Genomic DNA, 18,008 nt, shown 5'->3' with positions numbered 1-18,008 from the left:
CCCTTCCTTTGCGCCGGTTGTCCCCCATGCCCGAATGCTCTCCCTGCTGCCCTCCACCTTCAATCCCACCTTGTGCCCCCTCCCCAATTCCAAGATCACCCCCAAAACGACATCACTTGTGTGACCCGTGTTTGTTCTCGTCCATTAGCCGTGAGCTCCTGGAGGGAAGACTTTTGCCTTTTCATCCCTGGGGACCAGCCCAGGACCTGACACCGAAGAAGTGCTTTAAAAGATTCTATGTCCCCGTAGTCTCGCCCCCCATCTGACCTTTGCGCTCTTGTTCTCTCTCTCAGTCTCTCCTTCACTCTCTCGGTCTCTCGTTCTCTCTTTCTCTCTCTCTCGGTCTCTCCTTCACTCTCTCGGTCTCTCGTTCTCTCTTTCTCTCTCTCTCGGTCTCTCCTTCACTCTCTCGGTCTCTCGTTCTCTCTTTCTCTCTCTCTCAGTCTCTCCTTCACTCTCTCGGTCTCTCGTTCTCTCTTTCTCTCTCTCTCAGTCTCTCCTTTTCCCCATTTCCTTCTCTTTTCTCTAGGTTCGTCTCAGATTTTTAAGTCGAATGATCTCTCTGTGACCCTGTAGCCCAACACACACCTGACCAATGATTGCTCCTCTCCTACAAACTCAATCCCTCCATCAGTCTCTAGTGGAAGTCGAGGCGGAAGCCTCCTCCACTCTGGCTCTCTGCAACTGAGTTTTCCTAACATCAGGCCTATTGTACCCATTGCTTAGTCCTGTGGCCAAAGGGAAGAGAGCTAATTCCTCTTCTACCAGATAGTCCTCTCCCCCGGCACCCCAGTCTCTCCAGGCTAAACGTTCCCAGTTCCTTCAACAGACCGTGAATGTATTTCTGTGCTTTTTTATTGTCTCCATCTCCCCTTGTTGTTCTATTTCTCCATTTCTCTGTCTCTATCCACTTGTTTGTTCCTGTCATTGTCTCCTGTTCCCTCCACCCCACCCCCCCGCTTTGTCTCCCATCAAAATTTCCGTCTGGTGACATCAGATCCTAAATGGAGATGACAGGTGTGGGGAGGAGGGCATCCTGGCACGAGGTGGCAGGGTGATCAGAGCCAGGACAGTCCCCAGCCCGAAGCCGTGCCCCCCATGCCCCCCATCGCTCTGGCCCTGGGCCAGAATCCCAGATCTCCTCCCTCTGGGCCAGAGCTCAGTAACCGATGCTCCATCGAGCTTTGCTGGGGCCTAAATAAAACTACTGACAGAGCTGGAAAGGCCCGTGGAGATGACTGGCTGGGACCCCCTCACATTACAGAGGCAGCCCCGCCCAGAGGCTCCCCAGGGAGGGGGCGGAGGGCTGGGACCGGGACCCGGGTCCTCCTCTGGCTTCAGGTCAGGGGCTCCGCTCTGCCCCAAAACCTAGACCAGGATCACAGAGTCCAAGCCAGGGGACCGACAGAGTGCCAGGTGAGCTCTGGTCAGTGGGTCCTGGGGACACGCGGGGCCTTTCCCAGATTGGGCCAGGTCGCCGCTCCTGAGCGCCACTCTCCAGTAAGCCTGTGTCCCAGTGCCCCCACACAGACGTTCCCCGCTCCCAGCCTTTGCCGGGAATGTCCTTCCTCTTCTCTCAAAGGAACTTTCCAGTTCTGTCCCAGCCCCTCACCAGTACTTATCTCACCTCCCTTCTGTATCGGCTCAGAAGTGCTCCTGGGTGCTAGGGGAATGTAACGGGGCAGGAGCGGCCACGTGGGGGTTTGTATCTTAGCTCAGGGTCTGCCCCCAACAAGCTCTCAGACTCCTTCCGTCAACACCTGAGCCCTCTCTTAGGGAAGGAAGGGGCTCCCGGCTGGGGAGTTGCCTGCAGAAGATCTCACAGTGACAAGCTGGGATGAGATCATTGGGTACAATCCTCATTTTTACAGGTGGATAAACTGAGGCTCAGAGACTGGGAAGGAACCGGCTTGACCAGGATCACAAGGCCAATAAAGGACAGCCTCTCAGACATGAGGGACCCGAGATCATCGTTTCTTCATCTGTTTCCTGGATCAGACACTGACCCTCCGGAAGCACCTGGAACTTCGTGCCCAGGCTCCCCTCCCCTCTGGTCCCCAGGGGACTTCGTCAGACAAACACTAGGGACCTGACTCAGAGAGAATTTTATTCAAGGCTGGGCGTGGGCCCAGGTTTGCCAGAGGGAGGCTGCGGCCCATCAGCCTTCGAACTTCTTCTTCCGGCCTTCCATCCCGCTCAGAGCGTCGATGTTCTTCCTCCAGTCTCCCACCTCTCGGCTTTCCTGCGGGGAGGCGGCCACGCTCAGAGTCACTTCCGGGCCCTTCATCCCCCACAGGCCGAGACGGCATCACTGCCTGCTCCCCCCCACCCCGCTCCCCACCAGTCCACCCTCGGAGCTGGGCTCACGTCCAAGGAGCTCCCCGGCTTCCCAGTGATGGCAGCTCTTAGCTCTCAGCTCCCTGAGCTGCATGGTCCCTGCTTTTCTCCAGGCTCAGCTGCCTAGCTGTGCAGGGATCTCTAGGAGAGCGGAGGCTCCATTTTTGTGTCCCCGATGTTAGCACGGCCCCTGGCTGTTACGGAGGGGCTGGGCGGGTGAGGGGGTGCAGGAGGGCTGTCCCGGCACCAGAGTCTCACCTTCTCCGTGTCATCCTTCTTCACTTGCTTGAGGTGCGCTCTAAGGTCCAGGGACTCTTTGGCTCGGGCCCCCAGCAAGGCCTGCATCATGGCATCGGCGGAGATCCGCACCCTCCGCAGGGTTGGGCGCTTAAACTTGCCCCGCAGGTCAAATATTTTCTGGGTCAGATCAGCAATCTGAGGGGGGAGGGGAAAGGGGAGCAGACATGGATTCCTCCCCGTCCCCCCTAACCCCCAGCCCAATAGAGCCCCTAGAGCGGGAAGAGCTCCACGCCCATCCGAGGATCTGTGTTCAGGTCCATGCTTTACTACTAGATGTGTGACCTGGGGCAAGTTCCTTCTCTGAGCCTCAGTTTCTCCATCTGTAAAACTGAAGGGTTGGACTAGGAATGTCTAAGGGCTCTTCCAGTCCTCAGTCTCGTAAGTCTCCATCTTACTGAGACTCACTTTCCCCATCTGTCCCAAAGGATGACCTTCAGCCAAGCTCCCGGCAGGATTGTTATGAGAAATGCACTCTGTAAACCTTATAAACATTCTCCTATTTTTCTAAATATTGTTAAAGTGAATCCAGCTTCCAGCGCGCTCCACATGCCCACATCTCCCCTTGCTGTCTCCATGCCTAGAACGTTCTCCTGCTCTCCCTGCTTCCTGGCTTCCCTGGGAAGCCCTCCCCGGGCCTCCTTCCCTCTGAGACTGCCGCCCATTTCTCCGGCTCAGACTCGGTCTGTGCACAACTGCTCGTGCCCAGCTCTGCCGTTAGACGGGGATCTCCTTGAGGGCAGGAGCCATCTTTCCCTTTCTTTGCCTTCCCTTAGCAGGAGGGAAGGGGAGACACGGCTCCAGGATTCTGATGGGTGGGAGCTATGAATACCATGAACCTCAGAGGAGGAGAGGCTCCTGGGCGATGGAGGAAGGGGGACTCGGGAAGCAGCAGGGGGGCTGCACCAATGAGCGGAGGAGAATGAGGGAAGGGCCAGCCGGGGAGGTGACGTCTTCAGGGGAGGGCCAGGTTTCAGGAAGAGTGAGCAGATGGAAGGAGGAGGAGAGGAATAGATTTAAGCTGAAGGTGGAACAGGCATCCCAGAGGGCACAAGGCCTGGGAACTTTGGGGAAGGGGAGTGGGGGGTTATGGGAAGTTGGATGGGCGGGGGGTATGTTTAGGTCATGATCTGCAAGGGTTGAGAGTCACAGGGATGGGAAGGGTGTGACCAAGTGGGAAAATGCTCCCCATTGGCAGAGGGAACCCCTGGGAGCCCCCCCGGGGAGCGTGGGTTGGAGAAGGAGGCAGGAGATGCCCTGGCTGCACAGGTGGAAGATGCCCAGCTCCGCTCGTGCCCCTGGCTGCCTCCCAGCAAGGGTCGGCTGTGCCCGGCGGGAGATGCAGGGCTCAGGGCACCCTGGGTCCCGGGGCTTCTGGGCCGCAGAGGTGGTGAGGAGGGGGCAGCAGGAAGTGTAGGGGAAAACTCTTTGGGGCACCTGGAAGGTAGCCAGTCTGGCTCCCAGAAGCCTTTCCTCTGGAGAAAGCCTTTGTTTGTGTGGGATCTGGAGAGTACAAAGCTAGCAGAGACCTCGGGACTGAGTCAGCCCTGCCCTCAGACCGGTTCCCAGCTCTGAATGGCCTGATGTCCAGAAGGCAGGGCTTGGGCCAGAGGGATGGCAGAGCCGTCCCTGTAACCCAGGAGCCCCGGGTTCTCGAGGTGCCTCCTTTTGCTGACGCCGAGCCCCGAGCCCAGGCCAGGGGCTCCCCGCTGATGGGCCGGCCCCCTGGCTCTCTACCTCGGTGACATTCTTCGTCACTTTGGCCTCCAAATCGTATCTCTCCTCATCCACCTTGTCCACCCTGGCGTGCAGCTCCCGACACAGCTCCTGGGGGGGGAAGGGCAACCTGGGTCCCTAAAGGATACTCCGGGGGCCCAATGCCGGGCACCTGGGTGAGGAGGGAGGAGGATTGAGGACACTGGGTCTCTAAGGAAGGAATCGGGGGACGGAAGCCCTGGGTCCCTGACGGAGTGTGGGAGGGGGAGCCGGGACCCCGCGGCTCCTAATGACCTGCAGCTCGGCGACCCCGAGCCCGGCCAGCTCCACGGGGGCACAGCGCTCCCCGAGCACGCGGCCCTTCTCCCCGCGCCGATCGTCCCCCTCCCGCTCCAGGTCCTGCTTGGCTTTCTGCAGCATCAGGGTCTGGGGAGGAAGGAGAGCCGGCGCGGAGGTGAGCGAAGCGGCAGCCGAGCGAGGCGTCCGCTCCGGCCCTGGCCCCGCTTTCCGGCTCCTGCACTTCCCGAGTGACTCCCCCGGGCTCCGCTCTCACCTTCAGCTGCAGCTTCCGAGAAGCCGAGATCTTGGACTTTTTCTGCGGGAGGAAAAGCCTGGGGTCAGGATGGGGAGGGGAGGGAAACCCGACCTGGGGAGGGCTTCGATTCAGGAGATAGGGAGGGAGGGAGGTGGGGGTAGAGAAAGGACAGAATCCTCAGGGGACAGTTAGAATTTGGGGCGGGGCCAAACCCCAAGGGGTGGGGCTAGAGTTATGGGTAGGGGCCAGAACCCAAGGGGTGGGGCTAGAGTTATGGGGAGGGGCCAGAACCCAAGGGGTGGGGCTAGAGTTATGGGGCGGAACCAGAACCCAAAGGGTGAGGCTAGAGTTATGGGGAGGGGCCAGAACCCAAGGGGTGGGGCTAGAGTTATGGGGAAGGGCCAGAACCCAAGGGGTGGGGCTAGAGTTATGGGGAAGGGCCAGAACCCAAGGGGTGAGGCTAGAGTTATGGGGAGGGGCCAGAACCCAAGGGGTGGGGCTAGCGTCTTGGGGCGTCATGGGGCGGAGCCAGAACCCAAGGCGTGACTCTGTATTCTGGGGGCGGGGAGGGTTTCTCCCGGGCCGCAGGGGTGCTCCACCTCCACCGGAGCTCGCGGCACGCCCACGGTGCCGCTCCTCACCTTGGCGTGCGGCTCGGTGGCATAGGCGCGGTAGTTAACGGAGGAGCGGCGTCGAACCGGGGGTGCCGCTGCACTGGGAGCGGGCGACGCCGCCGGTAACTAAAGAGGACCCGGGTCAGCTGCCTCCGAGGCCCCGGTCACAGGGACGTCTCTCCTAGGAAACCCAGAGCCCCGCCCCCCCGGCCTCCCGCCCACAGCCTGAGGACCCCGTGTCCTCGTCCCATCCCGCCCCCTCTTCAAGGCTCCAGGAGTGCCTGTCCCCCGGCTCAGAGGCCCCGTTCCCGTCTCTCACCGTGTCGCTGCTCCTGCAGAGAGAAGGGGGGGTTACGGACCGGCACCCACCTGGCCTACCCTCTCAGACCTAGGACAAACAGGGACAGGGTCCCCACACAGGGCCCTTGGTCTTGATTCCCGCCCCTCCAGGGACCCAAGCGTCCGGGCCACCAGGCAACACTCACTCATCCGCCATGTTGTCAGAGGAGTCTCCGGGATGACCTTGGGGGGCTGGGGTCCGCTAGCCTCTGATCTCCTCGGGCTCCTCTGGGGACAGTGTGTGACAAAAGCCGAGCGGAGGCTAAATATACCACCGCAGGGGAGATAAGGGGGCGCAGAGGGGGCGGGAGATGCCCCGAGTCTGGCAGGTCCCTCCCTCAGGTCCACAGGAGCCAAGAATCCTGACGCACCAGCCCCTCCTCCCTCAGGGGCCCAGGGGTCCTCGGAAAGTTCTCGGCCACCCTAAGGGGCCTCCCCTAGTCCCTCAACAACGCAGGCCCCCAGCCCCATCCCATCTGGAGCCGAGCCTCTTCCTCCTAGTCCCCAGCCCTTTCTCCCTTGGGGACCCTCTCCTAGTCCCCAGCCCTTTCTCCCTTGGGGACCCTCTCCTAGTCCCCAGCCCTTTCTCCCTTGGGGACCCTCTCCTAGTCCCCAGCCCTTTCTCCCTTGGGCGCCCTCTCCTAGTCCCCAGCCCTTTCTCCCTTGGGGACCCTCTCCTAGTCCCCAGCCCTTTCTCCCTTGGGGACCCTCTCCTAGTCCCCAGCCCTTTCTCCCTTGGGCGCCCTCTCCTAGTCCCCAGCCCTTTCTCCCTTGGGGACCCTCTCCTAGTCCCCAGCCCTTTCTCCCTTGGGGACTCCCCGTTTTGATTCTCCAGAACCGAGGTCCCTTGAACCCCCACCTATTCAAGTCTCCTAAACTGGGCTGGCTCTCTAGCACATTCCTTTCAAAGACCCGGACATGGGACCTAGACTCTCCGCCCTCTGGAAGCAAGGCATCCTGAGCCCCTGAGCCATTGTTCTTGGGGACCCAGGAGTCCCGACACCCCTGTCCTTAAGGCGGTGGCGATGTGCTGCTCTCTCCCAGATAACAGACAGTTGATGGGGTCCGATTCTTTATTCCAACAAGTTCTGACTCCCTGGGACGGACAGGGAACTACGAGCCCCAGAAATCCAGGGGGACGCGATGAGAAAGAATCCTGGGGCCAAAATAGCCGTGGGGTGGAGGGGAAGGGGCAGGGGCCTAGGAGAAACTGGAGAATTCGGGGACCAAGGGGTCCCCTCTAGAATTCGGCGGCTTAGTCTGAGCCTCGCGATCTGGAGCCAGAGTCGTCGGGGGAAGGGTTCGGAAATGCCGAAGGTGGGGTCAGTGTTGGGTTAGAAGGGGCACCGGATTCCCCAGAGGACATTCCAAGATCATCAGGACCCTTGGCAGGTCCCGGAACGCCCGGGAGGGCGGGGGCGGAGTGCCCAGGGGGCGGAGCCAAAATTCCAGAAGGCCCTGGCTCCGCATCTGGAGGCAGGCTCCGAGCCTTTGAGGGGCGAGGCACATGGCCAAGGGGAGGGCCCCGCATGCCCGCTACTTCTGGGCTGGTGGCTGGTCCAAGAATGCCATAGGGAGCCGGCTCAGAGGCCCTGGGAGGCGGGGTCAGTGTTCCAGGAGCTTCGGCACTGGAGGATGGGCTCTGAATTTCAGAGGGGGCGGGCTCAGAAGCCCTGGGAGGCGGGGTCAGTGCTCCAGGAGCTTCGGCACTGGAGGATGGGCTCTGAATTTCAGAGGGGGCGGGCTCAGAAGCCCTGGGAGGCGGGGGTCAGTGCTCCAGGAGCTTCGGCACTGGAGGATGGGCTCTGAATTTCAGAGGGGGCGGGCTCAGAAGCCCTGGGAGGCGGGGTCAGTGCTCCAGGAGCTTCGGCACTGGAGGATGGGCTCTGAATTTCAGAGGGGGCGGGCTCAGAAGCCCTGGGAGGCGGGGTCAGTGCTCCAGGAGCTTCGGCACTGGAGGATGGGCTCTGAATTTCAGAGGGGGCGGGCTCAGAAGCCCTGGGAGGCGGGGTCAGTGCTCCAGGAGCTTCGGCACTGGAGGATGGGCTCTGAATTTCAAAGGAGGCAGGTTCAGAAGCTCTAGGAGGCGGGGTCAGCGGTCCAGGAGCATCCGCCTGGGAGGATGGGCCCTGAATTTCAGAAGGGGCGGGCTCAGAAGCCCTGGGAGGCGGGGTCAGTGCTCCAGGAGCTTCGGCACTGGAGGATGGGCTCTGAATTTCAGAGGGGGCGGGCTCAGAGGCCCTGGGAGGCGGGATCAGCGCTCCAGGAGCATCAGCCTGGGAGGATGGGCCCTGAATTTCAGAAGGGGCGGGCTCAGAAGCCCTGGGAGGTGTGGTCAGCGCTCCAGGAGCATCAACCTGGGGGGATGGGCTCTGAATTTCGGAGGGGGCGGGCTCAGAGACCCTAGGAGGCGGGGTCAGTGTTCCAGGAGCATCCGCCTGGGAGGATGGGCCCTGAATTTCAGAAGGGGCGGGCTCAGAAGCCCTGGGAGGTGTGGTCAGCGCTCCAGGAGCATCAACCTGGGGGGATGGGCTCTGAATTTCGGAGGGGGCGGGCTCAGAGACCCTAGGAGGCGGGGTCAGTGTTCCAGGAGCATCAGCCTGGGAGGATGGGCTCTGAATTTCAGAGGGGGCGGGTTCTGGGGCATCAGGGGGCGGGGTTAAAATATCGGTATTAGTCTTCTCAAGGGGCGGGGCTTTGGTCTTCTGACCAACACTCGGGGCCTCCCCTTCTGGCTGGGGCTTCCGAGAGAAGCGCGCGAAGGTTTCGGGGGGACCCTCGTGGGACTCCGGTGCGAAGCCAGCAGCTTCAGCCAGCTCTCGGACGCGATCACAGAAACTCTCTAGCTGGTTAGGGCGCAGATCCACAAGGTACCTAAGGACAGATGGGAAGGTCAGGGCTCCCGAGCGGGGCCCGCACCTTCAGCACCCAGGCCGCGCGGACAGCGCTCACCTGGCCAGTTCCACAACCAAGCGTCCCCCGGGAGCCACGCAGGCCCCGAGCTCCGGGCTCAGCTGATGGACCATCCTGCAGAGAGGAAGAGCCCAGGATCAGAGAGCTGGACAACGTGTTCCCAGATTCCTCGAGGCGCATTTTAGTTCGGGATCCCTGGGGCATGAAGGGCGGAACACCAGGGCTTAGGTCACTGGGGGAGAGGTCTGGGGAGCCGGGACTCCTGGGGTCCCGGGAAGGAAAGGGCAGAGCTCTTAGGTCCCGCGGGAGGACGGGGCGGTGGGGAATCAGTGCGTGTCCTTTTGTCCCTGAGGGAGGAGGGACTGAAACAATCAAGGTGCCCCCCTTTCCTGGAGAAGAGGGCTGGGGATCTGCTCCTGAGTCTCTGTCGGAGGGGTTGGAAATCGGGATGACGCAATCCCGGAGAGGAAGGGGTTGGTTTACTCCTGAGTCCCTGAACAGAAAACTGGGGGCTCAAAATTCCCGAGTCTAAGGAGGAGAGGCCTGGATGAGGCAGGACGCCTGGGTCCGAGGGAGAACTGGAGTGAGGTTTGAGGGATCAAGATTCCTTCTGGTAGAGGGAGGGGAAAGGGGCTCACGGTTCAGGACGCCTGGGACCAAGGAAAAGAGTCAGCTTCAGTGGGGGAGAAACTTGGGGACCCCTGAGGTGACCTGGGCCAGGGGCGCGGGGGAACGAGCCCTCAGTTACCCGCAGGACACGTAGAGAAGGTGGAAGCGGCTGCTGTAGCGCTTTCGTTGGTGCAGGGTCGGGGCGGCCCCCAGGGGCAGGAAATGCACCCGGAAAGGTCTGGAGCCCGCCGGGTCTGAAGGTGAAGAAGACGGGGAAAGAGAGGGGGGCACCCAGTGCCAGGAAGAGGAGTCAGAGGACTGGCCAGGGGCGGCCTTTCCTGCCCTGGCTGTTACACACACAAGCACAGGGGCCTCCGGGCCCTTCCCTCAGGTGAGGAACTTTCCCTTTCCCTGCCCCTAGTCCTTGGGAGGACTCCTATCCCCCTCCTATTGGCCTCAGTTTCCCCTCTGGGAATCCAGATGGTTTTAAAGAGCCCTGAGTGGGAGAGAGGGGAGGGAAGACTCAGAGTTAAGGAGACTAAAAGAGCGACTGGTTCTGAGGAGGAGGAAAGTTTTGGAGCCTCCTGCCCCTCTCACCAGACTCTGGGGCCCCGGCCTCGGCCTCGGTTTCAGCTTCGGCCCCAGACACCACCTCCTCCGCAGCCACTAGGCTTCGAAACAGCGAGGTCACGTTGTGCAGGGAGATCTCACCCGCGCACTGTGGGAGGGACGAGCAGGACATGTGGGCGGAGCCTGGAGAAATGGGCGGAGCTGTGGAGTGGAGCAGTTGGAGGGAGGTGGGGAGAGGCCGAGAAGGGGCAGACTTCGGGAGTAGCGCGTTATAAATGGAAATGGGACCTGGAGTCTTCCGGAGGAAACTGAAGAGATACTTGGACCAGACAACCCGAGGCCCAGACACAACCCCAAGTCAAAGCGAAAGGAGGAAAGCCAGAGACGCTGAGGGCGAGAGATGGAAACTGCGGGGGAGAGCCAATCGCGGCCAAAGAGATGGGGAGTCAGGGAGACCTTAGGTCTGCCCAGGTCAAGGCCCGGGAAAGAGCAAGAGAAAAGGAGAAGGCCGGGAGGTGGAGGGGAGAAGGTCAGAGATGGGGCTCCCTGGGCACCTTAACAGGGGTTCCGTTGCGGCTCTTCAAGACACTCTCATCGTCAGACTCGATGCCAAAGGCCACGAAAGGCCCGGTAGCCACGTCCCCCCAGTAGCCTCGCACAGCCACACGCTCCCCTCGCTGAGGTTGGGGGAGAGACATGGATCAATTTGTGGAAATCTGGGTCCCCCAGGAGACTGAGAAAAGGACACTCAAACCCTCAAATGTCAGAAGCTTGGAAGGGGGGCTGCTGGGACCCTGGGGACAAAGGGCTGGGAACCTGAAGTCCCACATCTCCTGAAATACAGGACTGAGGGACTGGGCAGACCAGGATTCCCGAGAAGTCCTAAGTGCCCAGAAGCCACAACTTTCCAATTTCCGGTGAGGTGGTAGACTGGGTTAAGGTTAGACTCCCACAGTCCCCTGAGGTGGTGAGTAGGGTCCATTACTGGGTTATCAAAGGCTAGAAAGGGACAACGGCGAGTGGGACCCCTTGGGAGAGAAGTCTGCATCCCCCAGAGCCAAGAGATGGGCAGGGAGCCTAAAGCACGCACATGGCTCATCAGGCGTCCTGACGCTAGAGTCCGATTTGGGAGCTGATAGGCCGAAGCATCCCGAATCTCGAAGGCCACACTGGTCTCCCGCCAGCGACGAAACTCTCGGCTGTTGATGACCCGGGCCTGAGAGACAGAGGAGCTCAAGGACCCAGCAATCCTCCGAACCTTCTCTTCAGGTGATCAATCTCCTAATCTTTACCCTTCATCTGCCAGATGCTCCCATGCAGAGGTGCCTAAAACTCCATTTCCCAACATCATTTGGGAGAAGCATAGGGGGGCCTTTCAACAATACTCCCTGCAGCCCGCTGGAAATGGTAGTTTTCTCTCCCACAAGCTTCCCAAGGAACTCAAGTCCAGGTGGCTCACCCCTCGGTCATGCAGCTTCATATGCAAGTCCCAGTCGCTGACCCCGATTCGGGCATCGTAGCGGGAGCCCAAGTAACCTCTGAGTCGAGTGTCCCACAGGCGGCTCAGTGGGAAAGAGGCCTCAGCCTCGGAGGCCGCCCAGAAGGTGAACACAGCCTCCAAGGAATCCCGCTCCCGGTACTGAGAACCGAAAGAGAGGGAGACGATGGGAGACTGCCTCTGCGATATGGCAGGAGGCCAACAGGATAAGAAGTGGAGCTCCATTGGAAGCTCTTCCAGGACAGGCACTAACGCTGGTCTTCTCTGTTCATCCCTAAGCCTGACCCTAAGAGGCACTTCACAAATGTTTTCTCTCCATCCATGGTCCATGCACTCAGTCTCATCCATCCATCATTCATGCATCCATCCCCCCTTTATCAATCAGCCATCCATTCCATTTCTTGGAGAGCCAGTACAATTATTCAGGTTGCCCTTGGATCTCTTACGCCCAACGCTCAGCCCTAAAAGGCATTTTCACAAACTCTCTCTCCATCTACCCATTCACCAGATCTATCCCTTCAGATGGGAGATCTAGTGGGATCTTTGAGGAATAATAAGACCAGTCTAACTCACCGCAGTGAGTCACTGAGACCTGCCACTTTGGAAACCCTGTGGAAGATGAGAGGGGGAGGGCAGAGACTCAGGGACACCTCTTAGAAGCCATCGGCCAGGTCAGAGTGAGGGGCAATGGGGCTGGAAGAAGGGCTAGTCAGCGGAGGGGAGATAGGGGTGAGAATTAAGTGATTGGAAGGGAAAGGAGAGGAGCGGCCCGGCACCTGACCACCCCCCCCCCCCCCAGCCCTAGGTCGGGAGCTGCGCCCTAGCCTCCCAGCCATTGGCTCACTCCCCCTTTCCCACCCCCACCCTCACTCCCGGCCTCAAACCTTGAGCGCTTCCAGGCTGAGCTGGGGAAGCTGAGCAGCCAGATCCTCCGGCTCAGGCAAAAGGCGGCGCATGCGCTGGGACTGAGCTCGAATGTACTCGGCCACCTGGGTCCGCACAAGCCCGTTCCCCCACAGCTCCAAGAATGTCTCACTCTTTTCTGTAGGGAGGTGGGGGAGGGCGGCTGGGACCGCTGGGTGTCCCACAGGATGGAGGCTAGGAGTGGGACGTCTGGGTCCCCGAGAGGGCCGAGACTGGGAGCAAGGACTCGAGTCCTTGACCGGGAGGGGACTGAGGACGAGGTGCCTGGATTCCCGACAAGGCTTGGTTTGGGAGCTGGGACGCACTGGGAACGTGGACTCCTGAACCCCCAGGGAACTTCGGACACTTGGGTCCCGGACTGGGTTGGGCGTGCTCAACTGCAGCCTCCATAGGCTCACCTTGAAGGCCCATATTCTCCGGAGGCTCAAAGGCCAGGTTGAGGATGAGAATCTGGCGCGCCACGGCCTCCAGGTTGTTCTCCAGGACGAAGAACTGGGAGCCAGTCAGGAGAAAAGATGGGGGAGCCCAAGATCAGGAATGGGGGCCTTCCCCGGCCCCTCCCACGGTCCAGGCCCCCTCTTGGGGACTTTCATTCAACCCAACAGGCACCCCCAGTTTTTGTTTTGTTGTTGTTGTTTTGCTGAGGCAATTGGGGTTAAGTGACTTGTCCAGGGTCACACAGCCAGGCAGTGTCTGAGGCCGAATTTGAACTCAGGTCCTTCTGAGTTCAGGGACAGTGCTCTGTCCCCCAATAGTTTTTAAGTGCCTACTATGTGCAGGCAGTAAGCCCCGCGGACAGACAGAAACCGTCAGAAGAAGAGCCCGCCCCCGCCCTTCTCCCAGCCCCCAGCCCCCAGCCTCCCGGGGAGTCCGGCTCACATTGAGCCTCCGAAGGGGCCAGCGCGGAGTCTGCGCCAGGGTCCGCAAGATATGCCGGGCGTCCACCGAGCCCAGGAGAAGGATGTCGAGTTCCTGGGGATCCCCGGGGCTGGAGGCATCGGGAGGACCTGGGATGGGGGGAGGGGTTCGGACCACTCGCCTCATCCGTCGGGCAGGCCCCGCCTCCCTCCACGCCCTGCTTGCCCCCAGCCAACCCAGCCCAGAGGCCTCCTGGGACAGAGATGGGTGGGGGGAAAGGCTGGGGGGGGAGGGGGCTCACACTCCGCCTGCAGATCCAGCGCTGGGGACAGGCCCCACCAGGCCACCGAGCCGAAGCCCTCCCCCGAGCCAGTCACGGTCGTCATCGGCCTTCGAGAGCAGTCCCGGAGCTAAGCAAGATCTCCAAGCGTCACCGGAGTCCGAGTCTCCCGGGCCCTGCCCCCAGTCCCTGCCCGGCCGGGGAGCGGACCCTGAGCCTTTGCTCCGTGCGGCCTCCCGCCCCCCCCCTCGTCCCCAAACTCTGCCCAGTTCTCCTCCCCAGCCCCGGGGCGCTCAGGCCAGGCTCTAGCTCCCCTTGACCCCCCCAAAGACGCTTCTCCGCTCCGGACCCGCCCTTTCCGACCAACGGGTCAATGGAAGCGCGCGGAGCCCGACAGGCCGGCCAATGGGAGAGAGCAGCGGGCCCCCCAACTCCCTAGCGACGGTAAGGACGCCGTTGCTCCTGGCAACGTAAGAGCCAATAGCAGCGCGCGATGAGCCCCGCGGGGCGGGCTCCGGAGGCAGAGCCGAGGTGGGAAGTGGCCGCCCTGACGGCTGCGGACCAATGGTGGCCTGGAGGACGCGGACCCGTTACCCAGGGCAACCAGCGGCCGAGGCGAAAGCGCGAGGAGGACGGTCCCAAGGGGCAGTCCGCGTTCGGCCAGGCCCAGTGGCGCGCCCGGCTCTCCCGAGCATCCCTCACTGAGCCGCACAACCTGCCCCTCCCTGCCCCGTCCTGCCCGGTCCTGCCCCGTCCTGCCCGGTCCTGCCCGGTCCTGCCCCGTCCTGGCCGGTCCTGGCCGGTCCTGCCCCTCCCTGCCCCGTCCTGGCCGGTCCTGCCCCGTCCTGGCCGGTCCTGCCCGGTCCTGCCCCTCCCTGCTCCGTCCTGCCCGGTCCTGCCCCGTCCTGCCCCGTCCTGGCCGGCTCCTGGTCGCCTCCGGGAGTCCGAGGCCGTTCTACTCCCCACGGCCGCCCGAACCCTCTAGCGGCGGCCCTTGCACCAGCGGCTTCCCAGATGGAAGGGGGGGGGGGGGTCCCGGCCGGCTCCGGAGCCCAGCCCTGCCGGCACGTCCACCTCGCAGCGGGATGGACGTCCTAGCCAATGGTGCACCCAGCGCCGGGAGACGGCAACTGGGCGGCTCCGGGGCCGTTCAAGTAAAAAGGGATCCAACAAATAAAAGCATCGTAGCTCAGAAAATGGGCTGAGGGGTTTCTCAGCTGAAGCGGACAGAGGACTTTGTCAAACCTAGAGAATACGAGCCATGTCTTCCAAGGGGGAAGGACGTGAAGTTTGTCTATGAAAGAATCAGAACCGTGCACAGTCACGTGGGAAAAGCTCGGAATCACTGATTGGAGAAATGGAATTAAAACAACTCGGAGGGACCATCTCACAGCTGCCAGACTGGCCAAAACGATAGGAGGGGGAAATCACAAATTCGGAGAGGATGTGGAAGGAGGGGGACAGCGATACACTGTTCATGGGGTTGTGACTTTACCCAACCGCTTTGCAGAGTAATCTGGACAATCCCACTGTGTACCTTTCATACCGTAATACCACTGCATCTGTTTGCCAAAGTGGTCAGGGACAAGAGGAAAAAACCTGTGTATTCTAAAATACTCATAACAGCTCTTTGTGGTGGCAAAGAACTGGAAATAACGCGGCCCCCCATCATCCGGGAACACGTTCTGTCCTATGATTGTGATGGGATACTACTTAGTGCTATAAGAACGAGCCAGAGGATTTTTAAAAAACGTGGCAAAATTTTAAAAAATTGAAAACAGTTTTGGGGGCAGCTAGGGGGCGCAGTGGACAGAGTACCAGCCTTGAATTCAGGAGAACCTGAGCTCAAATCTGCTCTCAGACACTTAATACTTCCTAGCTGTGTGACCCTGAGCAAGTCACTTAACCCCAGCCTCAGGGGAAAAAAAAAAACAAAAAAAAAACACATGGCAAGACTTGCATGAAAAGACTAAAATGAACAGAACCAAAAGAATATTGGGCACAGTAACAGCAATAGTGTTCGAAGAAAAACCAAATGTTATAAATATTCAAATCAACTACAAATCCACCTCCAGAGAAAGAAATAATAAGTATCTGTAGCATGATTTTGCATATATTTATAAATCTGTACCAGCCTTCTCTAGTGTGATGGGGGGGGGGGAGGGAGATGGTTCAAAACTTAAAATTTAATAAAAAAATTAATAACTAAAAGAAATTATTTACCTAGATGTACATCACTTTGCAAAGAGCAATGCAAATGGTTTTAACTACGATTGTGAGTTTGGATTCATTGATTGTGTATATAGTGTACCTGCTAACACACGCACACAGCTTCTTGAGGCAGGGGAAGATTTATTTCTGTCTTGTATTCACCGTGCCCAGGGAAGTGCCTGGCACATCAGTAAATGCTTAAAAAATTATGGAACTGAAGCAATCCTGCCTCTACTCCAGCCTGAGGACTCGGTTCTCCCATCCCTTCCATTCTTCCAGACATCCCTTTCCTCTCCTAGTCCTCTAAGTGACTAAACCTTGAGCCTCTACTCCCTCCATCCAATCTCTTTAGTATTCATGAAGCACCTACTATGTACAAGATGGTATCTAGACATTTGGAGACACCCTGTTTCCCAGAAGAAAGGCCCAGCAGGCAGGCTGTGCTCTGGCCTTGGCGTAACTACAGTTTTTGCACCCTGGATGATCTCACCCTCTGGTAAAGTGTATTGCTTTGACCAGCACCAGGTGTTCACTGGGATTTGTGACTTTAGATTTATTGGCGTTCCCCCTATTTCCCAGGGACCTGAGAGCCAGGAACAGGTGATCGCTACAGCGGGAAGCTTTCCAGACCAGCTCCTGACATGCTAACAATTCCTAAATCCCTGTGCTCATGTAACGGAACCAGAGACTGCCGCATTCACGCTCCCGCCAAATTCACTGGTTCTGAACTCCAGGGTCAACGACTTTTAAGACTGTAGACCATCATCCTGGACCAGATTGTTCCCACAGGACCCAGGAACACCTGCATTGTCCACGAATAAGCTTGCCATGGAAGTGCTAATCAAGACCTAAAAATGATCATGTTATAGTCTAGCCCCTTGTGGTTTTTGACATATATAAACCCTGAATAAATATTAATATAATATATTAATACATAAGCCTCAGCATGTCAAGCCCTCCTTCTCAGGATGGGGGGGCTTCCACTTGCAAAGGTTTTTCTCACTTGGATATAAACTAGATTCCTGAAACACCCGCCTCTGTCCTGCTCGGCTCAGCTCCAGCTGTTCCCAGTCTAAAGGCTGGTTCTGGTCCAGTTGACAGCGTTAAGCATAAAGAGACATTAAGGAGACATTTCCTGTCCTCCAAAGGAATCGGCATCCCATTGAGGGTGGTGGGAGACTACAGAGAATTGGCTATGTGGAGCAGAAAGATACCTTAGAGACTGTTCAGTCCAACCCCTTCATTTCATAGTTAGGCAAAGGTAAAGTGACCTGTCCCAGGTAAGCATCTGAGACAGGATTTAAATCCAGTTCTTCCCGTCGACTATTCCAAACTGCTAACATGTCCAAAGGTAACCTTCTGAAAGAAGAGAAGGCTAGCAGCAGAGGGCAGACGGAAAGGCTCCCTGAGTGTCGGGCATGGCCCGTGAGTTGAGTCCCAAAGGAGGCCAGAAGGTAGAGGACAGAGTGCATTCTGGGAATGGGAGACAGGTGGACAAAGGTTCAGAGAAAGGAAATGATGTCTTCCATGGGGAAGACCACGTAAATCAGGATGGCTAAAATGTAGACTCTAGGAGGGAGAAGTCAGGGTAGTCAGGTAGGTAGTCAGCTCTGAAAGACCGGGAGGTACCATCTTCAGATGCTGAATCTGGTCCTAGAAGCAGTTTTTGAGCAGAAACAGGCCATGGTTGGTTAACCTCAGGCTTCAGGAAAAACATTTTGACAACTGTGTGGCGGTCTCTGTGTGAGCTTTTGGTCCTTTGTCTCCACTCCCTGGCCTCCCTGGCTCCTTTTGCGTCTCAGCTAAATTCCCAGCTTTTGCAAGAAATCTTCCTGACCCCCTGTCGAAGCAGTGCTTTGCCTGTGAGACCATGCCCATTTCATTCTGTATATATGGCTTGTGCTGTTTAGTTTGTATGTGTCTGCCCCCTTCGAGTGGGAGCTTCTCAAGAGCAGGAACGCTGTCACCTTTCCTCGTGTTTCCAGGACTTCGGATAGTGCCTGATACAGAGTAGAACTGACTGTATGTGACTTCGGGGGCAGTAGGGTAGAGACGGACTGGCGCAGGAAGAAACTGGACAATGATTATCCAATGAGGAGTCTGTAGTAGACCAGCAATGGGGGCCTGAGTTAGGGTGGCAAGCACACATGTGGAGAGCAGGGGAGGAAAATGGACAAGAGCTGGGATCCGGGGCTGAAGCTGAGATGGGGAAGATGGGAGACCTGGAAAAAAGGGGAGTCCTCAACAGCAATGGCAGGAGGAGAGAGTGGTGACTCCCCGGCCTGGGTATGAGTTTTGTTTGGGGCG

The 18,008-nt window shown here is 58.9% G+C and overlaps 2 protein-coding genes across 2 annotated transcripts; both read right to left on the bottom strand.

The window, feature by feature from the left end:
- Window positions 1-2,090: 2,090 nt before the first annotated feature.
- On the bottom strand, window positions 2,091-6,236 carry TNNI3 (troponin I3, cardiac type). Its single transcript, XM_074307290.1, has 7 exons — window positions 5,971-6,236; window positions 5,527-5,625; window positions 4,904-4,945; window positions 4,645-4,776; window positions 4,372-4,461; window positions 2,596-2,772; window positions 2,091-2,242 (listed from the first exon to the last, which is right to left on the bottom strand). The coding sequence occupies exons 1-7, from the start codon at window positions 5,986-5,988 to the stop codon at window positions 2,159-2,161; spliced, it is 642 nt and encodes a 213-aa protein (XP_074163391.1). The 5' UTR covers window positions 5,989-6,236; the 3' UTR covers window positions 2,091-2,158.
- Window positions 6,237-6,897: 661 nt separating this feature from the next.
- DNAAF3 (dynein axonemal assembly factor 3) lies at window positions 6,898-13,803 on the bottom strand. Its single transcript, XM_074307289.1, has 11 exons — window positions 13,512-13,803; window positions 13,232-13,359; window positions 12,751-12,844; window positions 12,313-12,470; window positions 11,390-11,569; window positions 11,021-11,146; window positions 10,485-10,607; window positions 9,958-10,078; window positions 9,500-9,614; window positions 8,791-8,865; window positions 6,898-8,712 (listed from the first exon to the last, which is right to left on the bottom strand). The coding sequence occupies exons 1-11, from the start codon at window positions 13,594-13,596 to the stop codon at window positions 7,584-7,586; spliced, it is 2,334 nt and encodes a 777-aa protein (XP_074163390.1). The 5' UTR covers window positions 13,597-13,803; the 3' UTR covers window positions 6,898-7,583.
- Window positions 13,804-18,008: the final 4,205 nt, after the last annotated feature.

This window comes from Sminthopsis crassicaudata, chromosome 3 (genome assembly GCF_048593235.1).
Source record: "Sminthopsis crassicaudata isolate SCR6 chromosome 3, ASM4859323v1, whole genome shotgun sequence".
NCBI classification, from domain to species: domain Eukaryota; kingdom Metazoa; phylum Chordata; class Mammalia; order Dasyuromorphia; family Dasyuridae; genus Sminthopsis; species Sminthopsis crassicaudata.
The sequence above is the reverse complement of the archived record's forward strand: the minus strand, read 5'-3'. Positions and strand labels throughout refer to the sequence as shown.